This window comes from Centruroides vittatus, unplaced genomic scaffold, assembly GCF_030686945.1.
Source record: "Centruroides vittatus isolate TY-2023 unplaced genomic scaffold, ASM3068694v2 contig_878, whole genome shotgun sequence".
In the NCBI taxonomy this organism is placed as follows: Eukaryota; Metazoa; Arthropoda; class Arachnida; order Scorpiones; family Buthidae; genus Centruroides; species Centruroides vittatus.
The window spans coordinates 1,143,185-1,155,567 of NW_027122570.1; the positions used below are offsets into that span (position 1 = coordinate 1,143,185).

Sequence of the window (12,383 nt, forward strand, 5' to 3'; positions counted from 1 at the left end):
TAAACTATTAAGTTTCTGTTGAAGTCTGTTGCAAATGTTCATTTTAATTAAGTTAATTTTGGAAAACAAAACTCTTTGCACCAAGCATTGGAGAGTGATAATACCAGTAAATCTAAAATAAATCTTCCCAAGTCTTTAAATTTCAAATTTTCCGTTATATCGGTAAGGTTTGAAAGTTTGTACCAGTATTTATTAACCACCTTTTTATTTTTCACATAATCTGCCAATTCACCTTGCCTCTGAATTACTACAATATATTGATGTCCAATTGCATTTGTATCAATTGTATGTATGTACAGAGTTCTTTTGGTCCAAAACTCTAGGCAGTTTACACAGTAAAGGATGGATTTATTTTTCAAAAATGTTAAATTAGATTTCTTCCATGAGTATAATTTAAAAGTAAAGTATATGTAAACTAGAACTTCATTCCCAACTGAAGGGATGGCTTGTGAACTCAAGTTAGATCATTAAAGGACACTAAATTAAAGCGACTGGTAACATTATTATTTAAGTTAAAGAAGTTTTAGAACAAAGGTCGACGCAGTAGGGGCATTTTATGCATGTCACTTATTAAATACAGGAATATTTTAAACTACATTAAAAGCAAAATAGAACTTAATTGGTATTTTTTCTATATATTTACAATGGGAATACCAATCTTAATATACTGTCGTTATTGTTTTATGAAAAAATTTTTATGTAAGGTATATTGTTATGCATGTTGAGGTCCATTTTTCCAGAAAAATGGGAGAAAATTGGTATTTAAAAAATTTGGCAAGAGCTTCGCCATATTTGGAGTATTGGGTTTGTTTACGTTTTTACAATGAAAAATTTTTTACCAACTTAACATGAAGATTCGAAAAATTTCGTTCGAATAGGTCGAGTCATTACTTCGTAAGATGTGTTTCGGTGATTTGTCAATTTGAGTCTACAAAGGAAGCTTTCTCGCTGCGCTTCAATTATTTTTGTTGTGGATTTTGTACTAAAATGGCGAAATTATGCTACAGTACAATTATCAATTATGGTACACTCAAAATTCATTAATGGAATCTGCAAATTATGGTATAAACGTTGTGAGGTTGCTGACTGGGGTGTCAATATCAAGAGGGTCGAGGGGTCGCAACAACCGTATGTGGGAGAAGTATTCACTGAGTCAGGCCTCCATCTTTTAACCGTTTAATAAAAAATAAAATTTTCTTACAAAAGAGCTAATTCTCCGTTGTTACAATTCTTGCCGAGAGAAACCAAATAAAAGTCCAAAAGTTCTTTAGGCAGTTTTCTCCGTCCCTCGATGTTATCGAGATTGTCGGCCTCGGGGCACCTTGTTCAGCTGCGAACGAATGGTCCTGGTAGTAAGAATGATTCTTGTAGCGGGAGAACGATTCCAGGAGAGCGAACGTCGCACCGAGGAAGACAAAGATCCAACACGGACACAGGTGTAGGAGCGATGAACAACGACCCAAGAACCTCGCCTTGAATCACGCGTTTTTATAAGTTTTTCCCCCAAAGTCGTCTTGTGATTGGTCTCTCATCACCTGGTGACAATTCGAAACCTGTCGGAGGGCGCGGGAGAAGTCAACTTTGCGACTAAATACGACTCCTCACGTTTCCCTCGACTTTGGTCTTTTCTACACAATTCCTCTTTTGTTTTAAATTCTACAGAAAAAAAAACGTCATTGTTCAAACGAGACCTTTAATTCTGCCTATTCGGGTCTGAAAAAGATCTTCAATATCGTTTAATTATCTCCATTCGGACCACTAACTCGACTTCCGTCAGGACCCTAACAATGTTGCGATTGGTAACATTGCAGATGGAACATAGTTTTTTTTTAACAAAAGCGAATTGAAAAAGAAATTATTTTTGAACCAAATCGAAAAAATACTACTAAATATAACTATAATTTATTAAATAAAGACGCGATCTATTCTTAAAAGGACCAGAATGGCAACGTTGCGTCCCGTCGACCAAGTTTCCACCTATACGGTAATTGTCATATTTGTACGATTATTTCAGGCACCATACGAGATAGAATAACTTCCGAAATACGCCTTACTCTCAAAATAACCGTTAATTATTGAAAAATCCAAATCTCAATCACCATTTTTGTATACGTATCGCCTCATGTGATACTTGTCTTTTTCTCCGCTAGAGAGCTGCTAAATTTTCGGAAGTTTTTACTTAGATTGGCTACTATTGTATATTCTGGATTATAAGGCGCACCTCCTCCATACTTAATTGCTATATTTTTAGGCCGACTGATAAAAGATCAAATTGATGTGCAAAGAAAATCTGTACAAATAAACGTTCTGTCGAAACGCCATTATGCTTCTACTTGTACAAAATATAAACTGCATTAATGCATTTTATTATATAGTAGTTTCCATTTAGTGAGGTGTCGAGAACTAAGGCATAGAATATTATTTCTTAATATAAGGGGAGTCGTAAAAACTTCGTTGTAAAATGGGATCTAAACAATTTTTTGTTGTTGTTAAATTCTGACATTGGGGAACCTAGTTAATATTTCTACAGATAGAGGGCGTAAGAGTTGTACGATAATTTTCCCTCTAAGGTTGGCAACCTTACTGTCATCTTAAACACGAACGTCAGATCTGCTGTTTACCGCATTCATGCTTCGTGATAAGTTCTTTTTCATCTGATTCATTATTACAAATCTTCCATTCTTAGGTTTTGTTGCTTCTACACTTCACGGATGTCATACTTAATAAGTAAAGATTACGTTAAGTTGAAAAAGTTTCTGGGTATTTTTAACAGCTGTCGTTACTAGTGTTTCTCATTTCCCGGTCATTTGCTTGTCCCGGGATATAATTATATCTTAAAATAATTAATTCTATCATTTGATTTCATATTTTGTTTTTATTTTTTATTTTTAAAGTAATTTAATACGTTCTGCAACCTCCAAAATCATAATAATGCTATATTAAAAATTACCTTTGAATTACGTAGAAATTTTCACAAATAGAAAAAAATTATTAAAAGTTTGCTGGAAACTGCATACAGCGACAACAACAAAATGCTTTGAATTGAGTTGAAAATTAAAAAAATGAACTTTGATCAAACTTCTAACTTAAAAAGTAATTTTCGTTTTTAAATAAAACATAATATTATAAAAATTTACAATAATATTTTGTGAGATTTTAAAAAGCAAAGATGGTCAACACTCTAATCACTCGATCTAGTTCTTATTTAACTAATGAAAAGCCTGCTACCAAGAATGCCCTTTCCGATTCAATTCATGTGGGTGGAATCGTCTTTAATGCATTTAAGAGAAGACAGATGATGTGTTTTTTCACCTGTAGCCTGGAATATTTCTAGTTGATTTCCGAGATTGTAGTTCTTTTGCTCTCTGGTATTCTTGATTTGTCTACCTCGGCTGCTTTTATAGAAACATCAAGCTTATAGCCCAATAATTCGGCAGTTCGTTTTCTTTAATTAATTACACAAGTCTACATGATTTTCGGAACAGATACGTCAGTGATTTTTTTATAATGTATTTTTCATGCTGAAACGGAAAGTGTGATCAGAAATGCTGTATCACGTCACGTTATTTAGTTATTTGACTTTAAGGGCAGTCAGATGTTCAATCCCAGTCCATGTAAAAATGGCAAACTTTGTCTTGTTCCTCTTGTGGCGGTGCACATTTTAACGTTTTTTAATTTTTCAGTCGTAAATAAACTTCTTAAAGATTTTGTCAAAAAAATTAAATTTAAAATTTCAATTTCAAAAGTCAACGTTTTTACAATTCAGTAGTTTCGAAGAAAAGGTACTACGTGGCACGTCCTACCTTGTCTGTGATGTCCACGTTGACCTCGACCACGTGTTCTGCCAGTAAAAATTAACTGAGAAATGAACCAGGCAAATAATTTACTTTATTTGGATCGACTAGCGATATTTACAATAGTGTCGATATAATACAAATCCAAGATCGGCACGGCTGTCGACTCGAAAGGTTAACTACTAACGTGAAGTGAAAAGCTCTCTCTCCTCGGAGTTCGGAAGCAAAGTGAGGTCAGCGGGCGAAGGTCGCGCGGTGACGCCCTCTGCCCTACACGTCAAATTTTTATCGGTCCCACGATTTTACTATACTAGATAATGTTAAAAACCCACTTGTAACGACACAAAACCCTGTTTTAACGTCATATTTGAAGCATTCCCAGATTTACAAAAATTAAATTACAAATTTTATTTAACAAAGAAAATACTACTTGTTCAGCCCTAAGGTCAGAGTTCACTTCCTAGAATGACTGGGTGGTATTCTCCCCACCTGACTTCGGTGGGGTGAGTTGCCTGTTTGTAGAAGAGGGTCGCCATTTTGTATTTTATTTTCACTCTGTTCTCGGTCCCCTGACTACCTCAAGTCTGGATTTTTTTATGCACGAATGATTTGAGCACCTAATACTCTGTGCCAAATTGCAATTCCTGACATGTACTCCTTCATACCTCTAAGCAGGTAACACATGCCAGCAGTACGATTTTATAAACAAGACATTGTCTTGTCAAAAACTTTTCATTCGAATAAGAATGCTTAAAATACAAAACTGTTACAGAAACAATTTCTCTCTTTCTTTTTTTATTAAAGCTTGTTTCTGACAAATACTAATTAAGAAATATCTGTTAAGAAATTAGTATTTTATACCATTTATTTTAAGTGTTTATTAAGTGGTATAAAATACTACAAAATAAAAACTGAAGCATATTAAAGACACATTTTTATTACTCAACAGTAAAGATAAATTTTCATATAATGAAGAAAAATCGCTTTTCTTCAATCTGATTATGCATAAAGATTAAAATTATATATGTCTATTTGACAAATCTGTTACAAAATCTGAAAAAGAAACAACAAAGTCAGTAGAAAAATTTTTTAAGATTTATATAAAAAGTTTTACAGTTATTTTCAAAGTAGACTATTCAAATATTTCTTGTACTATTTAGTTAGTTATGTTCAGATTAATGACAACATTTCAGTAGCAACAAGTTCACAAAACAACTGCATGTACATTTGTACAATTATATACCCAACTGCAAAATGGGTTGTTTATATGGCCAATTTCTTTTATCATATATAATATATATATATATATATATTTTTTTTATAGTTAATATTGTCTGATTAACAAGGTAAGTTACAAGTTTATAATGTACAAAAAAATTTACTACATATTAATGATTATTGATTGAAGCTGTTTATACAATGAACTTGTGTAAGCTTGTGGTCAGTCATATTAGTTTTAATTAAATATATATTTGAAGAATGAACAAAAGTTATCAAGTGAAAAAAAAAACATTTGGAATGCATATACAGAAACATTCATATTTTGTTACAAACCTCTGAATTTTTGAGATTTAAATAAATTCAAACATCAGTTAACAATAAATTTATAAAATATTGCTAAATAAAATCAAAGAAAAACATGAAAGTAAGTACTTGACCACTGCAGCAGATTTGCAAAATTTAATATCAAATTATAAAATGTTCATTAAGATAGTGGAAGACAAGTAAAAAAAGATAATATAAATAATAATAATGTTTCAGAGTAATACACATATACAATGCAGAAAAAATGAAGTTATGAATAACAAGTTGACTTATTTGATATCACTTTATACATGTATATTAGAAAATTTTAAATATATGAAAATACTTATCATCAAAAACCAATTCTAAATAATTCAATATAAACAATTTTTTTTTCCTAGTATAATTTTTATCCAGATGAGTGTTACAATCTTAGGCTTGTCAGGAAATTGCTTTATTTATGGACGTGCTTTTAATAAATCCAAACAGCAACACCTTCTGTTAAAAATTTTTTTAGACATGATAACTCATACCTTCACCATTTTTTATGGCACAGCAGAGAACAATGGAGAAAATCAATCCAAGAATCTAATAAAAAAAATAATTCCTCATTATTAATATTTCTATTATATTATCATTATTCTATTCTATTATAATTATTCTGTTTCTACCACTCATAATTCATCATGAATTTCAATGTTTTATAAAATTTTATATCTGTCATATAATCTACTTTATAACTTATTCTAATTTTATAATTTAAATAATTATTTATTTTATATCATAAATTATGTTATTTATTATGTTACAAAACACTCATCTGTGAAAAACAAATTATTATAAATGATATGTATATTTAACATCTTTACTGAAATCTAGGAAAGCCCTTATTCTCATGACCTGCACAGCATAATTTATGAATACAATTTTAGAAATGGAAATGGTTGAAGAGATAATCAAAAGAGGTGACAGCATTTTGTTCATTCATTCTAACTTTATATTCACAAGATTTGTGCACTTTAATAAAGACTCCATAGTTGCCATAAAAGTTCGAAAATTGCGATTAATTATTATAATTATTTATTCTCCCCATTATGCATTTACAGTAGTTCTATTTTTCTCCAACTGGAATAGTATCTGTCTACAGTCAATCTTAAATGGAAATATGTGAATGGTCGAAATTGCCACATATGTCACTTGGTAAAACAATGTTACCAAGCTGAACATTACCTTCTTAACAGCATCTATTAAAGTATTTTCATAATCTTAATCAACATATTAACTTTACTACACAGAAAAATAATTTTCTTGATCTAGTCTTCTCCAATGAAGATAAAATTAACACACCCTGCACATACATGATTTCAATCTGATCATTCTGCTATCATCTTAGAATTGAATATATCTGATAGTGATCTTTGCTTACCAAATCAATACATTTTTATTTCACAATGGAATAAATTTAGTAATAGTGCTATATCTCCATATCTCGTCTAGAGACTGATCATTTTACAGAGATACCAAATTGTCATTAGCTAAGAAAATAGATGCCATTTATCAGATTTTTATCTATAAAATAAATAAATTTCTAAAAAGTTAAGAAAATAAGTACAATATAGTTCATAAATAATAAAAATAGTATCCTCCAAAAGTCACAAAACTAAGGAATACTGAAAAAAGTTGTGGTAGTAGTGGCAACTCTAATTTTATATATATAAAATTTGGTTGTCAAAGATTTTACAACATATTGTGTAAACTCAAAACCATTATAATCCAATTTATCAGTTTTAGTCTTTTTGCCACCAACAAATTCTCTCTTCAGGAATTTCAATATGGCATAGACAAAATTTCTTTGCAAAACTATAGTCCCAACTCCATACAATTTGTCTTCTATAAGAAAATTAAACCTAAAGCTGTTACCATTTTTTTTACATTTTTCCTTTAATGTAGAGGAAAACCAACCTAATCTAATCAGGAAAACAATAGTGATATAAGTGACTCATTCCTTCACCTTTTGCAGGTTACCAACACCAATGCTGATGATATTGAAAACTTTAAAAAAAAAAATGTTTGAAAATCATAGATTACACATTGGAGCATGATGTAATGTAATTAAGAAAAACTTGTTCAAGAAATTCATGCAACACTTTATTCTATTGTCAATTAAAATACATCAGTGATCATCTTCAATTTAGACATGTTCAATGTCTTGAAATTAAGGTCAAATATCGCAAAGTGGGCAAAATTTTCTACTAAAATCTTTTAATTATAAAACCTGATTTTAAAATATTGGAGAAGAAAACATGTCCAAAACTCAAGAGGAAGGTATGCATATACCAGACCGATACTATACTGTTCACTGCGCTAGGATGTGTGAGGAATAGTTGCTTTATGATAGATTTAAAGCAGCACACAACTTTCACCAGTCATTCTGCTGGGAGAAGTTTCAAATGTTAAAGAATTCTCTATCATCTTGGCAGAATCATGATTCTAGACTGGTACTACTACAGAATCATGGTACTACTAGAGTTGTATCAGTACTGATACAACTCTAGTAGTACCATGTGATACGACAAAAATGGTAATAAACATGCAAGGATTTTTCAATTTCACTTTAATTTGTCATTAAAATATCACATTATGTTTCCTTTTATAGAATTATAAAATTAAGTCAGGCTCCTGAGATGATAATTAAATAAGACTCACTTGTATTGATCCCAAACCAATTCCAATGCCAACAACAATCTTCAAGTTATTTTTTATAAAATCTTCCATAGCATCAATACAACCCTATAAAGAAAAAATATTCCAAATAAATAAATACATGATAATACTCAAAATATGTATACTTTAATCCTGTAAAAACTTCAAATAATAATCACAAAATATGAAAATATCAATTCATTTACAATCATTAATTATTTTTCCTTGTGAAATTTTATATAGCAATAATTTTATTTGTTATAGAAGTTTTCCTTTACTCATTTGGTTATGTTTGTATAGTTTTATTGTTATGAAAATATAAAATTTTATTTTATAATTTTTATATTCATAAAATCAATCAACTACAGCTACAAACCTTTGAGTAAACTGAATCTCCTAAAACTCCATTTAGTGGCATTTTCACACATGTTTCTGGATTCTTGCAACAAGATTCTGGTACTTCATATGTCCCTAATTTTTTTGATATTTTATCAATCAGTGAAACATCAGTTCTCCATTTGTTGAAATTAGATTCAGCCCAGTCTTCTGGCTTGTTAGCTCCACAACATTGAAGCTAAAATGAATAGAGTTACTTTAAAAATTTTAAAAACAAAATAAAGTATGTAACATGTATAAATATGTTTAGTAATTACAAAAATTGTTTTTTTAACTTGTTTCTTAAAAAATATTATTTAAATTTACCAGCTAGTAGATCAATAGGAAAGAATGACAATTTTAATAAAGAAAATAAATTTTGTCTATTATTGATTTCTTATTTTGTTACCCAGATATCTGGCATCTAGTTGGTGATAATCCAGTTGACCATTGCCCAGTTGACAGTGGCCCCCCTCACAAATACTTGGTTGCACATACATGGCAGAAGGACTCCAGATGTACTGTACCAGACAGACTACCAAGAGAGATGATTATCTGATCATGACAAGCATGAAAAGCTGCAATGGTGTCTCATCTATCCAAGGACAGGTGTAAGCCTCACTACAGAACCTTGTCTATTCCCATACCATTGGTGGGCAACTAGTAAAAGCAAATTTGCATGCACAGCAACAGCTGTAAGCCTTGCCATTAGCAACCCAATAGTTGTTACTGCCAGTAAAGTGCTCCAACAACATTCATTTGCAGTGATTCCATGAAAGAGAATCATGGGCTGCTATGGCAATGTATTATCTTTAGCTAAAAATCCAGATTCTGTTTGAGAATAAATCACCATATTAGTGTAGAGGACCACTGGAATCTCACCTTTACTGTTGAATGGCAGACTGTCCCCACCATACAGCTTGTATGGAGAGCAATCTCATATGACAGTCAATCATACCTAGTAGTGGAGAAAGGAATATTGACAGTGCTACATTTAGGAATATTCAAGAAATTATGTACCCTCATGTGTTATCTTTCATGATAGGGCTGCAAACAATCATTTACTAAATGGCTGTTTGCAGCAAGATAATGCTTGGCTGCTCACCGCTAGTGTTCCCCAAAAATATCTTTGTCATGTTATCACATTTCCTCAGCCTGCTTGGTCTCCAGATTTGTCACCATCATGCATTTGTGGGACCAGGTAGGACTCCAGATTGCCTTCTACGAGCAAGAGGCATCTGTGGGCAAAGCTGTCAAGATAGGATACAGTACATATTGCCACATATACCCAGGCAAGAGGTAATCCTACAAGATACTAAAGGTTTCTTTAAATTGCAGCATTGTTTTACAGGAAATTGTCTTATAGTTATGACATTATTAGTGCAAATATAATATGATTCCAATGTTTCCTCCTTGATGAATAACTGTTTTTGTCAATGATTATATTTTTAAGTTAATGAAATGAATGCTAATGAAATACAACTTGTATACAACCCTATATGAAATACTGTATTTTAAAATTTTATCAATTAAAATAATTTAATCATAAGTTTTCAATAATTGTATAAAAATCATTTTAAAGAACATTATAAAAAAAGCTGAAGTTTGAGAAATGTCAATATAAATAAGTATATACAAATCCTTTCCACTTAAGTATTTTATGAAAAACTATATATTTTCTTCTTTCGAAGACACAATGTAGTGACGTAAACTTAAAAAACACTGGGCGAATTTTTCATCCTTTTTATTCGGTTGGAACGCTTTTATTACATTACGCGATAAGGAAAAATTCGCCCAGTGTTTTTTAAGTTTACGTCACTACACTGTGTCTTCGAAAGAAAGAAAGAAAATACAAAACACGGTTTCCTCAAGATAGAAAAACTATATATATAAAAATCAGTTCTTGTTGGTTTGTCCTTTATACAAATCTTTATTCTGAAATAGATCTGGACCAAAGTTTGTATGATTACTACTTAGATCCTGGAATTGACACTAAGCTATATTACTCCAAAATGTTGGGGTAGTATACAGATTCTACATACAACTTGCTGTCTTTACATGTAGTACCATCTGTTGGCAGAGATAATAAATAAATGCTAATTGTTATTGGTTTGTTGATAGATTGTTGGTTTGTTTACCAACACCTGCCAAGTAGCTTAATGCCTGCCTAAAGGCATCATCATGTTAAAAAGTTGTCCCCTTAGATGAGGGTTCATCTATTAGGAGACAAATCTGTAGAGAAATTTTCCTAAACAACTTTTGTGTCTTGGTGATGGCAAATTCACTGAAGATCTAGATACTAATTTGATAACATTTACTATATAAACCACAGATGGATATACAAGAGAGCAATGTTGGCATTTGAAAACAAATGCACTGCTGAATAAACCCAGTGGAGTTCTTAAATTCCTTGGCACCAGCTGAATTACCACGTCATAACCTAGAGCTGTAAGCTGGAGTACCAATAATGGTTTTGCAAAATTTGGATCACAAAATTATGCAATGGGAAATGTAAATAGTCTTCATAACCCCAGAAATAACTAACTATTTCCAATAATTATATTATTATTCACATCAAAAAGCAAAGAAGTACAAGTAATAAAAATAGAATAGATTTTCTTGTCCTAGTAAGCAAATATGGGTTTGACCTCCAATTGTAGAGAAATTCAAACATCTTGTTTTAGTGGACCATTTACTTTACTCAGAAAATAAGGGTTAAAGTTTAAGAATGCCCATCCCTTCAAATGGATGCAGTCCCATGAAAACAAATGATAGTTTGCATATTGGGGAGTGCACCAAATTTGACTCCTTTTTTACTCTTGGCACCAAAAAATATTTTTTACTTTTTCAAACAAACAATCTTCAACAGAAAAAAAGAAAAAATATCACAAATTTCTTTTAGCTTTGTTTTGGTTAACCACTCTGATATACTGCTCCATATTTAAACAGCAAATGCAGTCTCCTACTCATTTTGTTTGATTTGAAAATCATTTAGATCATAAATTTTATTTAACTTTATTTAGTGAATTAATTCAAGGTATTATAATTTAGAGATTTCTAATACCTATTAGTGATGTAACGAATATTCGGTTACTAACCGGTATTCGGCCTCTTCGGCCTATTTTTCACTATTCGGCTGAATACCGAATATTTAAATCACTATTCGGCCGAATACGGAATACCTAAAAACAGGAGTAAGAAATAACAAAAACACAGTAAATTAATCATTTTTGTAACTTTTATTAATGCTGAACATTAAACTATAATTATTAAAGTTAATAAGAAATAGCATCTAACTCTAGTATTAAATTATTTCGTAATTAAATATTATTATAACCTTTATCTAGCCCAATATCTTATGGCATTGATGGCGTGTAGGTTAGAATGTATCGGGCATTAATGTTATTGTTTAGTTAATTATGTTATATTCGTATTCGCGTATATTTTAATATTTATATGATATATTTGAACTGTTCCACAACTGGGGAGAAACTAGACCATATTATGTCACCATTAAAGTATATCCTTAGGGTACTATTCAGTCTACAAATATGTACTAAAAACAAAATTTTAGTGTTTAATTAAAGAGTTAAAATGATCGATTGCATATAAAATAACTTATAAGTTATAACTTACATCTAAATACCAACAACTGCCGAATCATAGCGGGCTATTTACGGCTATTACATAAATTATAAACCAATTTGGCACTAGGTAGACGTTAGGCTCCATCTCATATTAACTTTTAATAATTATAATTTAATTAATTAATTTAAATAATTTAGACCTAATGGAAGAAAAAATCATAGTGACAGCGGGCCAATAGAGAGCATGGTGCACGATCTTTGCCATAATGCAGTTTGCGTGCCAATTTTCGTACGTGCGTTAATCAAGCCGAATAGTTTGGCCGAATATTCGGCCATTCGGCAACGCTCCTAGCCGAATATTCGGTATTCGGCTGAGGCTGAATATACTATTCATTACATC

The 12,383-nt window shown here is 31.1% G+C and overlaps 1 protein-coding gene across 1 annotated transcript in view; it reads right to left on the minus strand.

Moving 5' to 3' along the window:
* Positions 1–4,715: 4,715 nt before the first annotated feature.
* Positions 4,716–12,383, minus strand: part of LOC136983203 (CD9 antigen-like) — a 58,618-nt gene continuing 50,950 nt past the window's right edge. The window contains exons 5-7 of the mRNA XM_067279890.1: positions 8,398–8,595; positions 8,025–8,108; positions 4,716–5,906 (exon numbers count right to left, since the gene is read on the minus strand). Coding sequence (XP_067135991.1) covers positions 5,832–5,906; positions 8,025–8,108; positions 8,398–8,595 — 357 coding nt within the window. The 3' untranslated portion in view covers positions 4,716–5,831. The remainder of the gene's footprint in view (positions 5,907–8,024; positions 8,109–8,397; positions 8,596–12,383) is intronic.